General features: G+C 37.5%; 1 protein-coding gene across 1 annotated transcript; it reads right to left on the bottom strand.

The window, feature by feature from the left end:
• Window positions 1-1,843: 1,843 nt before the first annotated feature.
• LYVE1 (lymphatic vessel endothelial hyaluronan receptor 1) lies at window positions 1,844-18,885 on the bottom strand. Its single transcript, XM_026705543.2, has 6 exons — window positions 18,464-18,885; window positions 16,640-16,808; window positions 15,208-15,347; window positions 8,334-8,600; window positions 4,917-4,995; window positions 1,844-2,722 (listed from the first exon to the last, which is right to left on the bottom strand). Exons 1-6 carry the CDS (start codon window positions 18,546-18,548, stop codon window positions 2,545-2,547), a joined length of 918 nt encoding a protein of 305 aa, XP_026561328.1. The 5' UTR covers window positions 18,549-18,885; the 3' UTR covers window positions 1,844-2,544.
• Between the last annotated feature and the right edge of the window lie 46 nt (window positions 18,886-18,931).

The raw sequence follows: 18,931 nt of genomic DNA on the forward strand, positions 1-18,931 counted from the left end.
AGAGGGGACAAAAAGGTTCAGAGTCGGACTACAGATCGTTCGTGATCTTCCTGGAGGGTTCCTTGAAAAGATTGTCATTGCCTTAGATGTCTATGGAAATTTTCAGTCATTCCAGATCATGGTTGTCCCAAAGGCGCTATTCCAAGAGGATCAGAGAGGTTTTTTGGCATATTGTTAAAAAAAGTGGATTCAAGACATAGATCATTGACAGAACTGAAACAGCATGGAAGAATAACAAAAATTCTTTTCTGGCTTTTTCTTATAGAAAGCTTTTAATTCATTTCCACTTGGTCCACAAATGTGTGGAACTTGTTCCTTTCCTGGCATGAAAAGTTTGAATCTTACCATTGATTATTGAAGGCTTATTATGGCACGAAGAATTATTTACCTGAACCAATACAGGTAGTCCTCAGCTTAAGACCGTAATTGAGCCCAAATTTTCTGTTGTTAAGCGAGACATTTGTTAGTTTTGCCCTATTGTATGATCTTTCTTGTAATAGTTAAGTGACTCACATCAGTTGTTAAATTAGTAACGAAGTTGTTAAGTGAATCTGGATTCTCCATTGACTTTACTTGTCTGAAGGTCAAAAATGGTGTTCGCATGACCACAGGATATTGCAACCGTCATAAATACGAACCAGTTGCCAGGGATATGAATTTTGATCATGTGACCAGGAGGATGCTGTAAAGGTCATAAGTATCAAAAATGGTTATAAGTTACTTTTTTCAGTGCCGTTGTAACTTTGAATGGTCACTACATGAACAATTGTAAGTCGAGGAGTACTTGTAATATTTCTTTAATTGCTACAGATATTTTCTGCCTATGATTATTTCTGAGCAAATATATTAAAGCAGATTGATTTCATTTTTTCTTTCAGACAAATTCTGACTACTAGCATTGGCTACTCATTTAGGTTTACATTATTAATGAATAATGTAAAAGAAATAAACAACTTTCTGGTAGGGCTACATAAAAAGGAATGTTAGCAGCGCAGTCCCTGTAAAATATCCCTTATAGGTCATATACCAATGAATTTCTTGGGTAAGCATAGTCAAGAAATTCATGTTTTTTACTAATACCCAAATCCAATTCAATTAGTATGGTGCATCTAAAGCAGTAACATTTATGGTTTTTAAACCTAAAATCTTAAAACACTAATTTAGATAATAAGTCCTATTGACCTTTACTGTACTTACAGTATTTGAAATAAATATACTTGTAATATAACTAGATCATTATCTACTTACTGATTTGTTAGGGTACGTAGTTAAAAGCATGAATGTGGTGTTTTGTGTATTTCTAGAAGTTCTCCATATAATATCAAATTTATTTCTATAGTTTTTCAAATGAATTTTTCATTGGAAAGTAATTGTGAACAAATTCAGCTGTTGAAAAAGATGAATATCTATATATCTATATATGTATATATAGATATATATGTGTGTGTGTGCGTGTGAGAGAGAGAGAGAGAGATTTTGGTATCAATTTACAGTATTAAATAATTATGCAATTTTTGTTTATTTCAGTGAAATCCTGATAAATGTATTTGCATGTATATGCCACAACAATCAATTTACAGGAATATTTTATATAGCAGTTTTGAACATACTAGAACTAGATGGTAAGTTCAAGAAATAGAATGGAACATATTTCTAAGTAAACATGCATATGATTGGGCTGTTAAATATTTTTGAAATGAACATGACTATGGTATGCATGGAAAAAATATTATTAATAGATTGTGTTACTATCATTTATCTTTTCCCCATATTTAAAATTGATAGTTTGTGATTTGTTAGATTTTTGGAAAGAAGGTAGGAAGAAACACAGAGGCTACAATCATAAGAAACATAAAATTTTTATGGTTATGTAACAATTTGTGCTGGATTCATCTGCATGTGAACCAGACCTTTCTGTTCTTTTCTATCACTCTTTATGTTTTTGAACTTCTGTGACAATTTCTCAGGAAAGACACATTTTAAAGTTACCATCATTTGAAAAATACAGTAACTGTTTCTCTGTTAAATGTAGTTCACATATTCAAGTTTCTCCATGAAATCTTTTGTATAACAATGTGTGTGTGTGTGTGTGTGTGTGTGTGTGTGTGTGTATGGTATTCAGCTTTGTTCCAGTATTTTCCCATGTCGTTATAGTTGTGCTTTTAAAGTTGTAGCAACGTTTCGACAGAATCTCATCTGCCATCATCAGGCTTCTGTATAGTGTATTTCGAAAACTTAAGAAATATATATATATCTATCTCCATTTTTATGTTTTTTTGAGTTGCATATCTGAATTCATGTTTTGGGAAAATATCACTTCCTCCCTAAAAAGGCTTGTAACAAAATTGAAAATATGAGCTGTATAGGTATTACTGTAAGGATGATCATTCCTATATTGACAATGTATAAGCTAACATATATGAGGTATGAAATTTTTGTATGACATTCTGATACTGACTTTGACAATATATACAATTATCAATGTATACACTGTTAGTTCCAGCCATTTGTTCATGTGGCATCTGTTCATTGAGATGCTTTGCCTTAAACTTCTGCTTCCAAACATTTTACTGATGGTTCAGACTTGACTTCCACTTCTTCCTTTTTTCCATTCTTTAGGCCCTGCTCTGGAGGTTGGTTTTTTGCATTTAGTTCTTTAATGTTCTTGGTTTCTATTTCATCTTTCTTCTCTTTGCTTGAAAATAGAGATGTTTTCTTGTATCTTTCATCAAATTGAAAAACAAAGTTGATTAACAATTAAACAGATATTATAGAAATGAAAGCCATTATTGTACTTTGACCTTCACTTACTTGAAATGCTGTGTCAGTAATTTATTTATATATTTAGCATATGGAATTTACAAAGCACGCATGCACACACACACACACACACACACACACATACACACACAGATATTGTACAATACAGTATAGGAGATATTGTAATATATTAAATTAAGATAAAACTATAATGTATCAGTAATTGATGTTTCAGAAACATTTTTCTGAAAGTCTTTTCATCTGCTACAACAGAAACAAGGTTTTACCATTAACCACTTTGATTTTTTTCTATTAAGAGATGGTAGAAAAAATATTTACTCACTGCCACTGCATTGTTGCCATTTGCAGATTTTTCTATCTGAACAAACATAATACATTCATATATGAGTATGCCTTACTTATACACTGCTCAAAAAACCAAAGGGAACACAAAAATAAGACATCCTAGATCTGAATGAATGAAATATTCTCATTAAATACTTTGTTCATTACATAGTTGAATGTGCTGACAACAAAGTCACACAAAAATTATCAATGGAAATCAAATTTAGCAACCAATGGAAGTCTGGATTACACTCAAAATTAAAGTGGAAAAAAAACACTACAAGCTGATCCAACTTTGATGTAAAGTCCTTAAAACAAGTCAAAATGAGGCTCAGTAGTGTACGTGGCCTCCACGTGCCTGTATGACCTCCCTACAACGCCTGGGCATGCTCCTGATGAAGTGGCGGATGGTCTCCTGAGGGATTTCCTCCCACACCTGGACTAAAGCATCCCCCAACTCCTGGACAGTCTGTGGTGCAATGAAGTGTTGGTGGATGGAGCGAGACATGATGTCCCAGATGTGTTCAATTGGATTCAGGTCTGGGGAACGGGCAGGCCAGTCCATAGCATCAGTGCCTTCATCTTGCAGGAACTGCTGATGCACTCCAGTCACATGAGGTCTAGCATTGTCTTGTATTAGGAGGAACCCAGGGCCAACCGCACCAGCATATGGTCTCACAATCATATGCTCATCTCGGATCTCATCTCGGTACCTAATGGCAGTCAGGCTAACTCTGGCAAGCACATGGAGGGCTGTGCGGCCCCCTAAAGAAATGCCACCCCACACCATTACTGACCTACTGCCAAACCGGTCATGCTGGAGGATGTTGCAGGAAGCAGAACATTCTCCATGGCATCTTCAGACCCTGTCACATCTGTCACATGTGCTCAGTGTGAACCTGCTTTCATCTGTGAAGAGCACAGGGCGCTGGTGGCAAATTTGCCAATCGTGGTGTTCTCTGGCAAATGCCAAATGTCCTGTACGGTGTTGGGCTGCAAGCACAACCCCCACCTGTGGATGTCGGGCCCTCATACCACCCTCATGGAGTCTGTTTCTGACCATTTGAGCAGCCATATGCACATTTGTGGCCCACTGGAGGTCATTTTGCAGGGCTCTGGCAGTGTTCCTCCTGTCCCTCCTTGCACAAAGGCAGAGGTAGCGGTCCTGACTGGCCTGTCTCCTGGTAGCGCCTTCATGCCCTGGACACTACACTGACAAGATACAGCAAACCTTCTTGCCACAGCTCGCATTGATGTGCCATCCTAGATGAGCTGCACTACCTGAGCCACTTGTGTGGGTTGTAGACTCCGTCTCATGCTACCACTAGAGTGAAAGCACCGCCAGCATTCAGAAGTGACCAAACCACCAGCCAGAAAGCAAAGGAACCGAGAAGTGGTCTGTGGTCACCACCTGCAGAACCACTCCTTTATTGGGGATGTCTTGCTAACTGCCTATGCTTTCCACCTGTTGTCTATTCCATTTGCACAACAGCATGTGAAATTGATCGTCAATCAGTCTTGCTACCTAAGTGGACAGTTTGATTTCACAGAAGTGGGATTGACTTGGAGTTACATTGTGTTGTTTAAGTGTTCCCTTTATTTTTTTGAGCAGTGTATTTATTTTGCATCAAGAAGGCATAAATAAATATATTTAATGATTAAAACTATCAGTCTAACTGGTGACTCAAAACATTCTCTATACAGTGAGAAGAATGCCCAAGTCCCATTGCATGTGAAAAGATAGCATTAGCATCTCCATGTATGTTGCTGATAGAAATGCATGTAAGCGCAAAGCCACAAGTTTTACTTACTTTTTGATATAGCAGACAGCTAAAACCATAGCAGTGGTACAGAAGAAGACGGCAAGCACCAGAAGCACGATAGGTACAGCTGGAAAGAAGAAAGAGGTAACTGTGAAATCTTGGAGACTAAACAATCTTTTTTTAAATTTCTAGTGGCAGTATTGTTTTCTGAAAAAAAATAATATCAAAATGGCTTTTCTCTCTCTGCAGTGTTCACAGAGGAGACTCCAATGGCAGAAGAATTCACACCATTCTCCATAATTTGTTGGATGCTACAGTGGGATTCCTTTGCAGAATTTTAAGCCTTGAGCAGCTGGTTTTTTTCCCTAATATATTTCTGTTTCACTCTATGCACAAGCCCCAAAACAAGAAGAAACTAGCAAGTAAACATGGAGGGAAGTATGTAGTGGGGTACCCCAAGGCTCTGTTTTAGGCCCAGTATTCTTCAATATCTTCATGAATGATTTAGATGACGGGATAGATGGGGAAACTCATTAAATTTGCAGATGACATCAAGCTGACAGGAATAGTAAACACTCCAGAGATAGGCTTAAGATACAGAAGGATCTTGACAGACTTGAATATTGGGTCCTATCTAACAAAATGAAATTCAATGGTGAAAAAGGTGAGGATCTACATTTAGGCAAGAAAAACCAAATGGCACAGTACAGAATAGGTGGTACTTGGCTCAATAGTAGTACTTGGGATCTTGGAGTCCTAGTGGATAATCATGTGCACTGTGAAGCTGCTCTTCCGGTTCTGGCGCTCCCACATGCACGAAGACCAGCTGGCTGGCACGCACATGCACACCATGGAGCTACTCTTTTGATTTCTGGCACTGCCCCGCATGCAAAGACTAGCTGGCCAGTGTGCATGCACGTGCCAGAACCGGGAAGAGCAACGGGTGATGGCTGGAGTGCCCAGAGAGATGTCGCTGCGTGCCACTTCCAGCAAGTGTGGCATAGGTTCGCCATCATGGGTGTAGGGTTTCCTGCCTGAGCAGAAGGCTGGAATAGAAGACCTCCAAGGTCCTTCCAATCTGTTACTTTGTTAAGTATAATTTCGGATCTGAACTGAGATTAAATCTAATTGTTCTGATTTCAAGATTAGCTTTGTATCCTTGCTTATTTATCAACAATTAAACACAGACCAAATGTGGTTTTAATGTTGCATGGGGCAACATTGCCACAATTTAGTTGTGAATGTGCTTGCCAACTCTTCCACCATCGTGGCATGGATGCACATCTCCAGTCGCTCATTTGTTCTTAGCTAACTGTATTGTCTGACTGCAGTTACTAGTTGAAACATTCCTGACAGTTTTAAGCTTTCCTTTAGCTTGTTTCAACTGGAAAAAAGTACCGCTTTCTTGTCATGTATACCACTAAAAATAAACTAGCAGTAGGTGGTCAGCCATACTATTTGAGAAAAAAAGCCGCTTGGTACATTCATATCTAAGCAAAAGATGGCTACCCATCAGTAATACTTTTCAAAAGTACCTGTATATACTTGCAAATAAACCCATCTACAACTAAGCCAATCCTCAATGAGAAGTGTGCCACCCATGAATAAGCCAATGATGAAAAATTAAGATGGAATCTGTTCTGAAAAACAGCACTTATTGATAGAATAAGCACAAACAGCAACAAATGCAATAACAACCTTTTGATCATATGTCACAGGAAGCTATATTCTGGCCTATTGAACCATGATTTGCAAAACCAAATGCATACACGTTCACTTTGCTTCTGTCTTTGCTTTAGTGGAAAAAACTAGAAAGCAACAATTAGAAAGCCAAACAAAACAACTAGAAAGCCACAAGAAAACTACTGTCTAGTCATATTTACTCATGGATAACTCCATCTGCAGATAAGTCAACCCTCCAATTTCTAACCAAAATACTATGAAAAATCCGCCATCCATGGATAGGCAAACCCTCAACATTTTTGTAGGTTTATTTTATATTTTCATATCTTTTTAAATTCTGAAAGACTTCATTTGTTTTTCTATTTTCACCAAGTGAAATTGAAGAATTTTTAGTTTTAGATTTTTTAATACTAGAATTTAAAGAGGCAGATACTAATATTACTATTACTTTGTAAAAAAAACCTTTGAAACTGTTAATTTTTTCCAGAGTCTTGGTTGAAAAAAAGACAAATATTTTTATGGCTTAGAAGGTTCCCCCTGCTTTAGCCAGAGTTGCTTATTGTGAAAAAACTTATAACAAAACATCCCTTTCCTGAAGACAAATTGATGAGGCCAATATCAGTGTAACCTGCTGAAAAAACTAAGGTAATGGAATAGATTGTTTGAGTTTCAGTGTCCAACACGTGCAACACAAAAACCAACCTACAGCTAACAAATCCATACCTATATCTAAATAGGACAGGCGAACAATTGCTCTTCTTTCCAATGATCAGTACCCTCTGTAAGAGAGCCAGTTTGGTGTCGTGGTGCAGGCACCAGGCTAGAAGTCAGAGGGCTGTGAGTTCTAGTCTCACCGGCAGCTTGAAAACCAACTGAATAACCTTAGGCCAGTCACTCTCTCAGCCATAGAAAGCAGGCTATGGCAAACCCCTCTGCAATCTTGCTAAGAAAACTGTAGGGATTTGTCCAGATAGTCGCCAGGAGTTAACATACTGATTGGAAGGCATCCTTCCTCCTCCCTATGCCCTTTATTACTTTCTTGCACTTTCCAAGATACTTTTGAAGTTTTTCAGATATACAGACTCACTGTATGTTAGTCACTCATTTCCATTTTCTGAATGTATTCAGAGCATTCTTGGAAATGAAACCAGTAGAGGAGGTTGACTAAGGAGTCACTTAACATACAACAGCTGCCAGTTTAGTATTAATAGTAAGTGGTAGGAGTGATAGAAGTGGCAATAATAACTTTGCCCAAATCTTGGAGAGCACAAAAACTTTCTCTTTGATTTCAGACCTTTTTTTTAATGTAGACCCTAATTGAATTACAAAGAGTTTTCTAGCTGAGAGGATGAAAAAAGCCAACTAATAACGTTTTCTTGTACTGCTTTGGTATATTTAAAGATCTTCATGTACATTGTCTACTTAAAATTCTTGCCAAATCTGTATCTTGTAAGTCAGGTAGCTGGAAGGTAGGGAAGAGATATGTTGAAGCCTGAGGGAAAGCAGCAACCTAGTGCATCCAGATTTAAGATTTGGAGTAGCAATTCTCCAACCACTATGTTAAAATAGCTCTCAATTGCCTTATTTGGATTGTAGAATTGGTGGCTTGAAACATGTCAAAAGGAAAAGACTACAATTCTGGTTATAGTGGTTTGATTCATCTTACCACCTCAAGAGCACACCTTTTAAGTTCCCCTCTAAGCCAGCAATATTTTTTTTAAACCTGAGGTGTTCCTTTTGTCCTCTCTCTAACGTAAAACCATGACTATGTATGACTATTACCTCCAAATGGGACACCCTCATTTTTAAAGGCAGTTCGTTTATCAGTGAAAAGCAGATTTTCCTTCTCGGGAATAGGTTCGGGTGGTAAAGTTTCTGTTACACATATGATGCGATACTTTGAGGGCTTTTGGGTTTGTTGTAACTGAGTTGTGTCAACCCCTGTGGAGGTATCCTGAAACGAGGCTGTTAAAGTGGAGTTCATCTCAGTGGAACTGTCTGTTAATGCAACTGTGCTTTCTTCTGGGATGCATGAATTAATCCACGTATCTGAAAAGAGGACAAGAAAACAGTGCAGTGAGATTTGTTGATGCTATTTGACACACATTTTTTAAAATAACCAAATGCAGGGGACATTTTACTAAGTGTTATTCTATAGTAGTACCTAAAAGGTACTACTATAGAGTAATAGAGCAGTCCTGTTAGATTGCTCAGAGAGATCTGATGTTGAAGGATCTATCAGACTTAACTCTTTGCTAGACTTATTCCAATAAGATTAAGTTCTGGAAGAAGCTGTTGCCCTAACTCTTCCTCTCTGTTCCACTGATTGTTTCTAAATGGGAGGGGATTCATTTAGATCAGTATAAAGTAATTTCATTTAATTTCTGCATCTGGGTATGGTAGATATCCAGATGCTGAATTCACTTGAGTGACATTTTCTAAACAAGCCTTATGATCAACCTTTCTCACACTTTGGCCCAATAGTCTTCCATTTCTTCTTTCGATGATTTAGATGAGGGAACAGAAAGGAAACTCATCAAATTGGCAGACAACACTAAACTGGCAGGAATAGCCAACACTCCAGAAGGTAGGCTCAAGCTACAGACGGATCTTGAGAGACTTGAACATTAGGCCCTATCTAACAAAATGACATTCAGTAGTGAGAAGAGTAAGGTTCTACATTTAGGGGGAAAATAAAATAAATGCAAGGGTATAGAGTAGGCTTAATAGTAGTAACTCCGAAAGAATTCTGGGAGTCCTAGTGGAATATGAGCCAGCACTGTGCTGCAGCTGCCAGAAAAGCCAATGCAATCCTATTCTACATTAATAGAGGGATAGAATCAAGATCACATGAAGTATTAATACCACTTTATGTAAAAATGCAAGTAGAAAAATAGGGACCACTTTGGTGGGAAGGTGACAGCGTTCCATGTACCTTAGGCATTTAGTCATGCTGGCCACATGACCACAGAGACGTCTTCAGACAGTGCTGGCTCTTCGGCTTTGTAATGGAGATGAGCGCTGCTCCCTAGAGCCAGAAACTACTAGCATGTATGTGTGAGGGGGAACTTTACCTTTACCTTAATGCCTTGGTAAGACCACACTTGGAATAGTGCATCTAGTTTTGGTTGCCACAATATTAAGAAAAATGAGCACAGAATGCAGAGAAGAGCAACCAAGATGATCAGGGGACTGGAAGCTAAAACATATGAAGAATAATTGCAGGAATTGGGTATGTCTAGTTTAATGAAAAGAAGGACTAGGGCTGACATAATAGCATTGTTCCAATATTTAAGCAGTGTTCCAAAGAAGAAGGGGTCAAACTAGTCTCCAAAGCACCTGTGGGCAGGACAAGAAGCAATGGATGGAAACTAATCAAGGAGAGAACCAACCTAGAATTAAGGAGAAATTTCCCGACAGTTAGGACAATTAATCAGTGGAACAACTTGCCTCCAAAAATTGTGGATGCTCCAACACTGGAGATTTTAAAGAACAGACTGGACAACCATTTGTCTGAAGTGATATAGGGTTTCCTGCTTGAGCAGGGGATTGAACTAGAAGCCCTTCCAACTATGTTATTCTATTCATTTAAATTTGCAATTTTTATTGCTGGGCATTTTCAATATTGGAAAAACAATTAAATGTCAGGCTGTAATTGAAAGGGAGGAATGCTATGCTGCCCCTGATGGCATCCGGGCCACCATACGATTGTGTTTTAAATCTGTATCTATATATAAAATCTCTCTCTCTCTCTCTCTCTCTCTTTCCACACACACACACACACACACACACACACACACACACACACACACACATACACACCAATGTTTCACTTTGTTGCTTTTCCAATACAAAATTCAGTAAGTAGGTGTTCACAAGATTAGAAAACTGACGGGGCTATCAGAAAAAGTAGAGGCACCAGCAGCAAGTCCAAAAAAATAAAGATGATGGCCACGATTATATGTTTGAAGCCCCCACCTCATCAGTGCACAGTAAAAGAAAGAGGATTTTGATCACATGGTGCAGCCACTATATTGACTGTTTTTTTTATTCTCTCTGCAGTTGTCAAAATAATACAATAAACTAGTCCACTCTGCCTCCTTCCCCTAAAAGGTAAATAAAAACTAAGTATGCTTTCTCAAGACCATAGAAAGCTAAATGGCTTTGTCTGGCATGTTTGTCTTGGTACCTTGTTTCCTTTCTTAAAATATGCAATTAATCAGGCTAGTAGGAAAACCCAGCTGTGAGGTTGGAGACTAGAGTGATTTCCTATGGAAATAAGAGAAGATTTCTTCTAGATCCCAGGTTCTACCCTATGTTCTTGATGACAAATGTATGCACAGGGAAATAGAATCATGCACATTAATCGCATCAGCACAATTAACAGTGCATTTCATTTGATTCTCTGGCCAGGAAAAACAGTGATTCCAAAAGCCACCATTGGTAGAAAAATCTCGACTTAAATGATCTTGTGGTAAGGTGTATCCCAATAAGTTATGTATAAAAGACTACAGAGATTAAATAATTAAAGACTAGTGATTATTTGATTGATTAGTGAGACCCCAACAAGAATTTAACAGATTAAACAATTCCTATTTTAAAGAACAAGCTTCAATCTTTTATATTGCTTGAAAACTATTAGAATACCAGAATGACAATGCTATCTTAATATTTGGAGGGAAATGGCCCTTGCACTGTTCTTGATGTCGGTCCCTGACAGGAAATGTGATGACACATTTTAATGAACTGAATAGGATGTAAATGACAGCTGTATTGTGATATTATAAACATGCCTATTACAATGAACAGCCATGACAAAAAACATAGCTGTTTGCTTGTTATTAAAGCAGACTCCTTAAAATAGAATAGAATGGAATGGAATGGAATAGAGTAATAGAGTTGGAAGGAACCTTACAGGTCATCTAGTCCAACCCCCTGCTCAAGCGGGAGACCCTGTACCATTTCTGACAGATGACTGTCCAGTCTCTTCTTGAAAGTTTCCAGTGATGAAGCACCCACAACTTCTGAAGGCAAGTTTGGTTGATTGTTCTCGCTGTCAGAAAAAATTTCCTTATTTCTAGGTTGAATCTCTCCATGATCAGTTTCTATCCATTATTCCTTGTCTGGCCTTCAGGTGCTTGGGAAAATAGCTTGACATCCTCTTCTCTGTGGCAGCTCCTCAAATATTGGAACACTGCTAGCATGTCACCACTGGTCCTTCTCTTCACTAGACTAGCCATGCCCAGTTCCTGCAACCATTCTTCATATGTTTTAGTCTCCAGTCCCCTAATCATCCTTGTTGCTCTTTGCACTGCTTCTAGAATCTCAAAATCTTTTTTATAGTATGGTGACCAAAACTGGATATCATGTCTCCTTAAAAGATGGCTTATAGTTTACAAATTAGTGTTAGGATCTTGTCCTTTTAAAATAGACAGACCAAAACATTCAGTAATCCAATATCTAACCATTTTCTACATGTCTTTTCCTATAAGAGTTCTTAGGAGAACTGTGTTCAGCAAGGCTAGGCATGTGTCCTATGAATGAAATTATAGCCTACCTTCCAATTTTCTAGTGGCATATCTTTCATGTTTCAAGCAAGTGCCATCCAGTAAAACTTGGTTTTTCTCTTTATTTGGAGTCAAACAGAAACAGCTTTGAGGTTTTTTTTAATGCTTCCTGAGATCTCAGAAAGTACATTACCACCCTAAATTGTCCAAGTGACCAAATTCTATCTCCAGGGTGATACTGAAGGCCTCATAATCATTTCTGATTAAAAGATGTACTTCTCCATCAAACAATGCCATTGAGATAAGTACGAAGAGGATTTCAGATGACAACATAGGAACTACAAGTTCCTTGAAAATATAAATGAAATTATAGTATTCTTTATTCTGGTCCATTTTGATTATTTTAGAGGGCAAAATATTCTGCAGTTTTCTTCTTTTTTGATGCTCTTTCATGGGATTTCTTTATTTCTCTTATTTAAAAGCCACGCTTCTACTCAAAGCAACAAATATTTTAAAAAATATTAAAAACTTCTACTGTATTGAAATTAATGATTAGCAAGCTCTGTAATAGAGATGCTATGTGTCTTTACAGATTTTGTATCTCCAAGAGAGTGTGTCCAAGTGCAGATCCCCCAAAAGTGCATCCTGTAAGTTGGGACAAAGCAGGTAAAGGAACACTCCCATAAACAGATCATCTTCCCTAGGAGAAGTTAACTTGAGAAGAATTTCTTGCAAATATTATTGGCGACCCATCCTTAACCTTAATACAATACAGGTAGTCTTCAACTGTTGTGGTTCATCAAGTCAGATGAGTCAGAGGAGCGGAGGGGGTGCATGGGTTTCCATGGGGGCCTGCAGAAGGTTCTGTGGAGCAAGAGAGCCAGATGCAGAGCCCATCTACTCAAACTCAGGCGGAGAGACAGCTGTTTTGGGGGGCTGAGCTGAGCAAAGGGGAGGAACAGCTGGGGCCTGTCCCAGATGCGTGAATGCACAGAAAAGAGAGGAGAGCAACATAGGACATGGGGCCTGCTATCCAGGAAAAAAAGGAGATATTAACAAGTCCTTCCCTGACTGGAAAATAAGGAAGAGAGATTTGGGAGTCGACAGTTGTTGGAGACAACCGTTCATGCTACAGGAGATTTCCCTCCCTCGGATTTATTTATTTATTTATTTATTTATTTATTTATTTATTTTATTTATTTATTTTGGTCAATTGCTTACAAGATAATAGGTATAAGTAAAAACATAGTTATGAATACATGGATACATATAAGAAGAAAAAAAAAGAAACAATAGGACAGGGATGGTAGGCACGTTGGTGCACTAATGCACACCTCCTGCAGACCTCTTAGGAAAGGGGTGAGGTCAATAGTAGACAATCTAAGGTTAAAGATTGGGGGTTTGGGGAAGAAACCACAGTCAGGTAAAGTATTCCAGACATTGACCACTCTGTTGCTGAAGTCATATTTCCTGCAATCAAGTTTGGTGCGATTAACCTTGAGTTTGTATCTATTGTTTGCTCTTGTGTTGTTATGGTTGAAGCTGAAGTATTCATTGACAGGAGGACATTGCAATGTATGATTACTATACTTAGATCGGACCGAAGGCAGCGTAGCTCTAGGTTTTCTAGGTCTAGAATTTCGAGTCTAGTGGCATAAGGTATTCTGCAACGAGTAGAGGAGTGGAGAACTCTTCTTGTGAAATATTTCTGGACTTTCTCAACTGTGTTAATATCAGATACGTAATGTGGGTTCCAAACTAATAAGCTGTATTCAAGTATTGGCGTAGCAAATGTTTTGTATGCTCTAGTTATTAGTGTAATATTACCAGAGAAAAGGCTACGTAAGATTAGGTTAACAACTCTTAATGCCTTTTTGGCTATGTAGTTACAGTGGGCTCTAGCACTTACGTCATTTGAGATGAGTACTCCAAGATCCTTGACAGAGTTTGGATCATCAGCAAGGTCTTGACTATTCAGCCTGTATTTTATTTTCTGATTTTTTTTGCCAATATGTAGGACAGAGCATTTATTTGTTGAGATTTGAAGTTGCCATTTGTTTGACCATTCTGATACATAGAGCGGAGATTGCTACTGCTTGCAAAGTTCATGTGACTTGGAGTTTTGCTGTGAACACAGTTTATTCCTGCCTTGTTAAATAAAAAGGGGTTTTTCCTCACAAGTAAGTAGTTGAGTAGTACTTGAGAAGGCTGGGTCAGAACATCAACTTACAACAGTTCACTTAGCTACCGTTCAAAGTTACAACGGCATTGAAAAAAGTCACATTATCAAAATTCGGATGCTTGGCAACTGACTCATATTTATGACAGCTGCTGTACCCTGGGCTCCTCTGATCACATTTTGGGACCTTCTAACAAGCAAAGTCAATGGGGAAGCCAGGTTCACTTAATAACCATGTTACTAACTTAACAACTGCAGTGATTCACTTAACAAATGTGACAAGAAGCATCGTAAAATGGGGCAAAACTCACTTCACAAATTTCTCACTTAGCAACATAAATTTTGGGCTCAATTGTGGTCGTAAGTTGAGGACTATCTGTACTTATGAAGCAATGGTTTGCAAACTGTGATACATACAACACATTGCCTGAATTTACACACAAAGCAAAATTTGGTTTGTTTTCAACTTAGCATATTTTTGGCCAGAGGTGTGCAAATCCAGCCGACTATGGTTTATTCAATAAAATAAAATAAAATAAACATGGATTAGTATGATCTGTGAACCTAACCACTAATACAATACTATTTCATCTTATTGGAACAGGGTAGAACTTTACATATATTTTTTTTGTAATTCGAACACTAGCTGTATAACTTTTAAAATTAGAAAACAGTATATTTTGGGCATACCTAAAGCAATTTAAATTTCATAATGCTCTTCCATGCTGAAAACTTTGACTAATGAAAAAATGGGTAACCTTGTCAAGAGTGGCATAGCTGACTAGCAATTTCTGAGTTTCTCAGGCTCCCCAGGAAGTTATTGTATAGTGAAGCTGTATACATTAGAATATTAGAAGTCAGCCACAATCTTCTACCAGTATGGAAATCTCCACAACTGTTATTACTTTAACTCTTTCAGGAGGGATTCTGGTGCAAAATATTATTATAATCCATATTTCATCCCACTTACCTGAAGAATTATAACAATAAACACGAGCTTTCCTGTCTAAGTGCATTCTCCAGGTGCGAATCCCAGTGTTATTCTGACCACATTTTTCATTTGGAGTTATCCGTGAAATTACAGTATAGCCTTCTGCTACCCAGCCAAAACTAGAGTGAAAAGCATTTTTTTTTTGTTAGATATATGATCCTAGCAATAATGGAGTGTTATTTTTCAAAGTTTATATATACAGTACTGTATAGAACAGTGTTTCTCAGCGTTGGCAGCTTGAAGATTTGTGGGCTTCAATTCCCAGAATTCCCCAGCTTTCCCAGTATTATTCTTTGGTTTTATGATTCCACCTTCCTTGTTCAGTCCTGAAGCTAATAATATCATATCTGAAGTTACTTTCTCAGCCTACTCTTCTTTACTCAGAAGTGTTAGATGGGTCCGCGGGAATAAGAGGCAGGACGTGGCAGGAACAGGTAACGGTCTTTATTTTGTGACTTAAGAAAAAGGCCCTCAGCCACGGCTGGCGCCGGCTTTTGTACCCGGCGCTGCCCAAAGTTTCAGCCACTGACAGGGCTTTATTTCTCCTGCCAGTGGCTGGGCCAATGAGTGGAATCTGTTAACTGACTCCACTCTATGGCCATATTAGGTAATACTTAACAAGAAGGAAATGATTCTTTTTAGGTTTAAAATTTGGAATCCACAATGAAAGCCACACATTTTTGGCTGTGGTCTTCAGAGTCTTTCTAAAAGTTATAGGTATTAAATGTTTCGAAAGGGGAAAGCTATGAAATACATGGTAAATAATAATTAGTGCTATTAATTTTAATTTAATTTAATTTAAAGTCATTAGATGTTTCTTTTTGTCTTGGCAATTCATTTTCATTAGGGGGGTTTGCACTGGTTACTTTACTCAAATGCCATGTGTAATCCACAGCTTGAATCATTTGTGTAAAAAGTAAAAAAAAAATATTCAAAAATGTCCAGTTTAGGTGCAGTGAAAACCAACCCTCAGTGACACAGGATGCTTCATCCTTTGGAAAACAGAGGAAAATTTCAAGAAATTTGTGATAGGCATAGACAGTTTCTGTTTCAAGTTTCAAGGGGGCAAAGTTGCACATTATTAGGTATACATTTAAGTGAATTTCAATTGCTTATCTGAAGCCACACTCATTCATATTTATACACAAATAATATACATAATGGTTTTAAATCTATGCATGTGTATTTGTGGAGAAAAAAGGGAATAAATTTAATTTGGGAATAACCAACACTTTCTGCTTTAAGAATAAGAGGGACTATTTAATTTTTAATTGTTTGCATGCTTCTAATCTTGATTTATTTCTGAGTAATAATAATGACATTTTATTTTTAAAATGGCATTAAAAAAGGTAATTTGTACATACATGAGCATAAAACATTTAAAAGTAAATTTTGGAAAGATTTTCTGTACCTGCAAGTTTCAAAGCCATGCTTCCAAGCAGCTTCAACCTTGGATTCTGGTGCTACCATTAATCCCAGCTGCCTGCAAACTGATTGTGCTTCAATAAAATTAAAATGAATATTATTCTTATCTGCAGCAACTGTTATACCCGCAATTCTGCAGTTTGACGTGCGAATATCTGCAAATAAGCAGAAATATATATCAAAATGATTACTAATGGATATTTAATGTTTATATATTTCTTTGCATTACAAAATATGTACCTTTACTCAGTCCTGATTCGCTAATATTCAAGTGAGTGACAGAGATCCCAGCTATTATAGACGGTTGGTCTTGCATACATCCAAGATACTTAAAATGTAGGTCTTTACTTATAGGATCCAATTGGTATACTGCTTAGAACAGCATTATACATTCAATTGATGGAGAGATGGTGGCCCAATGCATCCAGTTGACACCCAGTTGGAGAAGTTGGGTTTGAACATCAGACAAGGACAGGGAAGAGCTGCTTTCAAACATCAGATTAATTTCCTAGAAAACATGGTGTGGTATCTATCTCTCTGCCAAAACTACCATACACTATGAGATTTGGACAGTGGGATTGAGCAAAAACAGTTTGGTGTGGGGCAAACCATGTATCCAGCATTGAGAAATCCCTGACAACACCCCTTTATAGGATTTACAAAATAAATATAAAATACAAAATAAAAGCTTTAAAGACTCCCTTTAGACTACCAAAGATTGATGAAAGATCAAATCCTACAATAACATTGGAATAAGTGAAAGGTTAGGGCTGACTGCCTGTTATCACAAAAATGTTTTCCAGTAAAGATTTTTTATGACTAAATTGAATTTGTTGACAGCAAGAAAATAATGAGTTTAGACTTTCTAATACTTAACTATCTTAACACAAAGGCATTCACAACAGTGGTGAAACCTGAAAACTAAAACCCTCAAAATATTACCACTAAATGTATCCAACAAGAATAGCTCAAAAGGTGTGATGATTGAGACAAATTCTGAGTGTAGGAAGAAGCAGACTTTTAGTGCAAGAAACAGTTTTTTTTAAGTAACTTGCTAATACTTCCTACTTCCCCAAAGCAAGAAACCCCCAAAGGTCCTTACTGTTCTCACCCTTAGCATTATGTATATATATTTCTCATCTCACTATATGATGGAATTACAATATATCTAGCAGAACACACATTCTAAATATACAAGGTACTTGTTTTTGTAATATGAAATGCTCAGAACAGAAAGTTGTTTCAAAATGTTTTAATTTGATATCCATGCTTCCTCTCTCCTCCATGCTCCTAATTTACCACAAACCTTCAACCACATGATAAAATTAGCTCCGGTCCATGAAAATTCCATCCTTATCTTAAACTGACATATTTTTGTTAGAAAAGAGACACTGTACCAACCAGCAAAGTGTATTTGAATGAGGGAAAAAAATAAATGAATTAAATAAAATTCCTTCTCCACATTGCAAATACACTTTGCTAGTTCACACAGCATCTTCTTCCTAACTATGATTTACCAATTTGAGAAACAGAAATGGCTAGTGATCTTTGTAATTTGAACAGATTGAGGATCATTTGCTACAACTTTGCTAGAACTTTGGCCATTAAACTTTCCTTAGACTTTACGATGCGACAATATTTCTTTCATGGTTTTTGCTATTAATTAATTAAAAAAAGACCAATACTGTTGCTCCTGGAAATAACTCTGTTCCTTTCCCTACTTTATAATATTGCAATTTTTGTTTAAAAAATACCCTTCCTTGGTACAAGACAGACTATGTTGAGAAACTAGCACTTTATGGAAACATACCTTTCAGAAGAATTGTGCCTTGTGTCATGAAGTTTGCCACCCAGATTGAGAAGAAAAAGGAGACAGTTCTACCATGGAATGCCATTGTTGGTAACCCCAAAGGGCTGAGAGCTTCAGGCAGATTGCTTCTTTTCCTCCAATGTTGGAAATGCAGTGTAATGCTATATCGTCCTTTGAACACTTCCAATATGTTCTTTTCTCATGAGTTGCTAAAGAAGTTGCTTCTTCTTTATTTCCTCTTTTACCACTTTAAGTGTCAAGGATGCTAAATAACCACTGACTATTTTACAAGCGTAGCTGAACTTGTTGCTCTGCTCAAAAGCCATTCACTGACTAAGGTCATTATCTGGAAACATATGACAGCTCCCCCCACCCCTTCCCAACCTGTCATGGGCAGTCTGGAAAATACAATGAGTGCTGACTCAGAAAATATGCATCTGAGGAAAAGAGATAACATAGTGTAATAAT

This window comes from Pseudonaja textilis, chromosome 1, assembly GCF_049901715.1.
Source record: "Pseudonaja textilis isolate UNSWEBS1 chromosome 1, rPseTex1.2, whole genome shotgun sequence".
Lineage (NCBI taxonomy): Eukaryota > Metazoa > Chordata > Lepidosauria > Squamata > Elapidae > Pseudonaja > Pseudonaja textilis.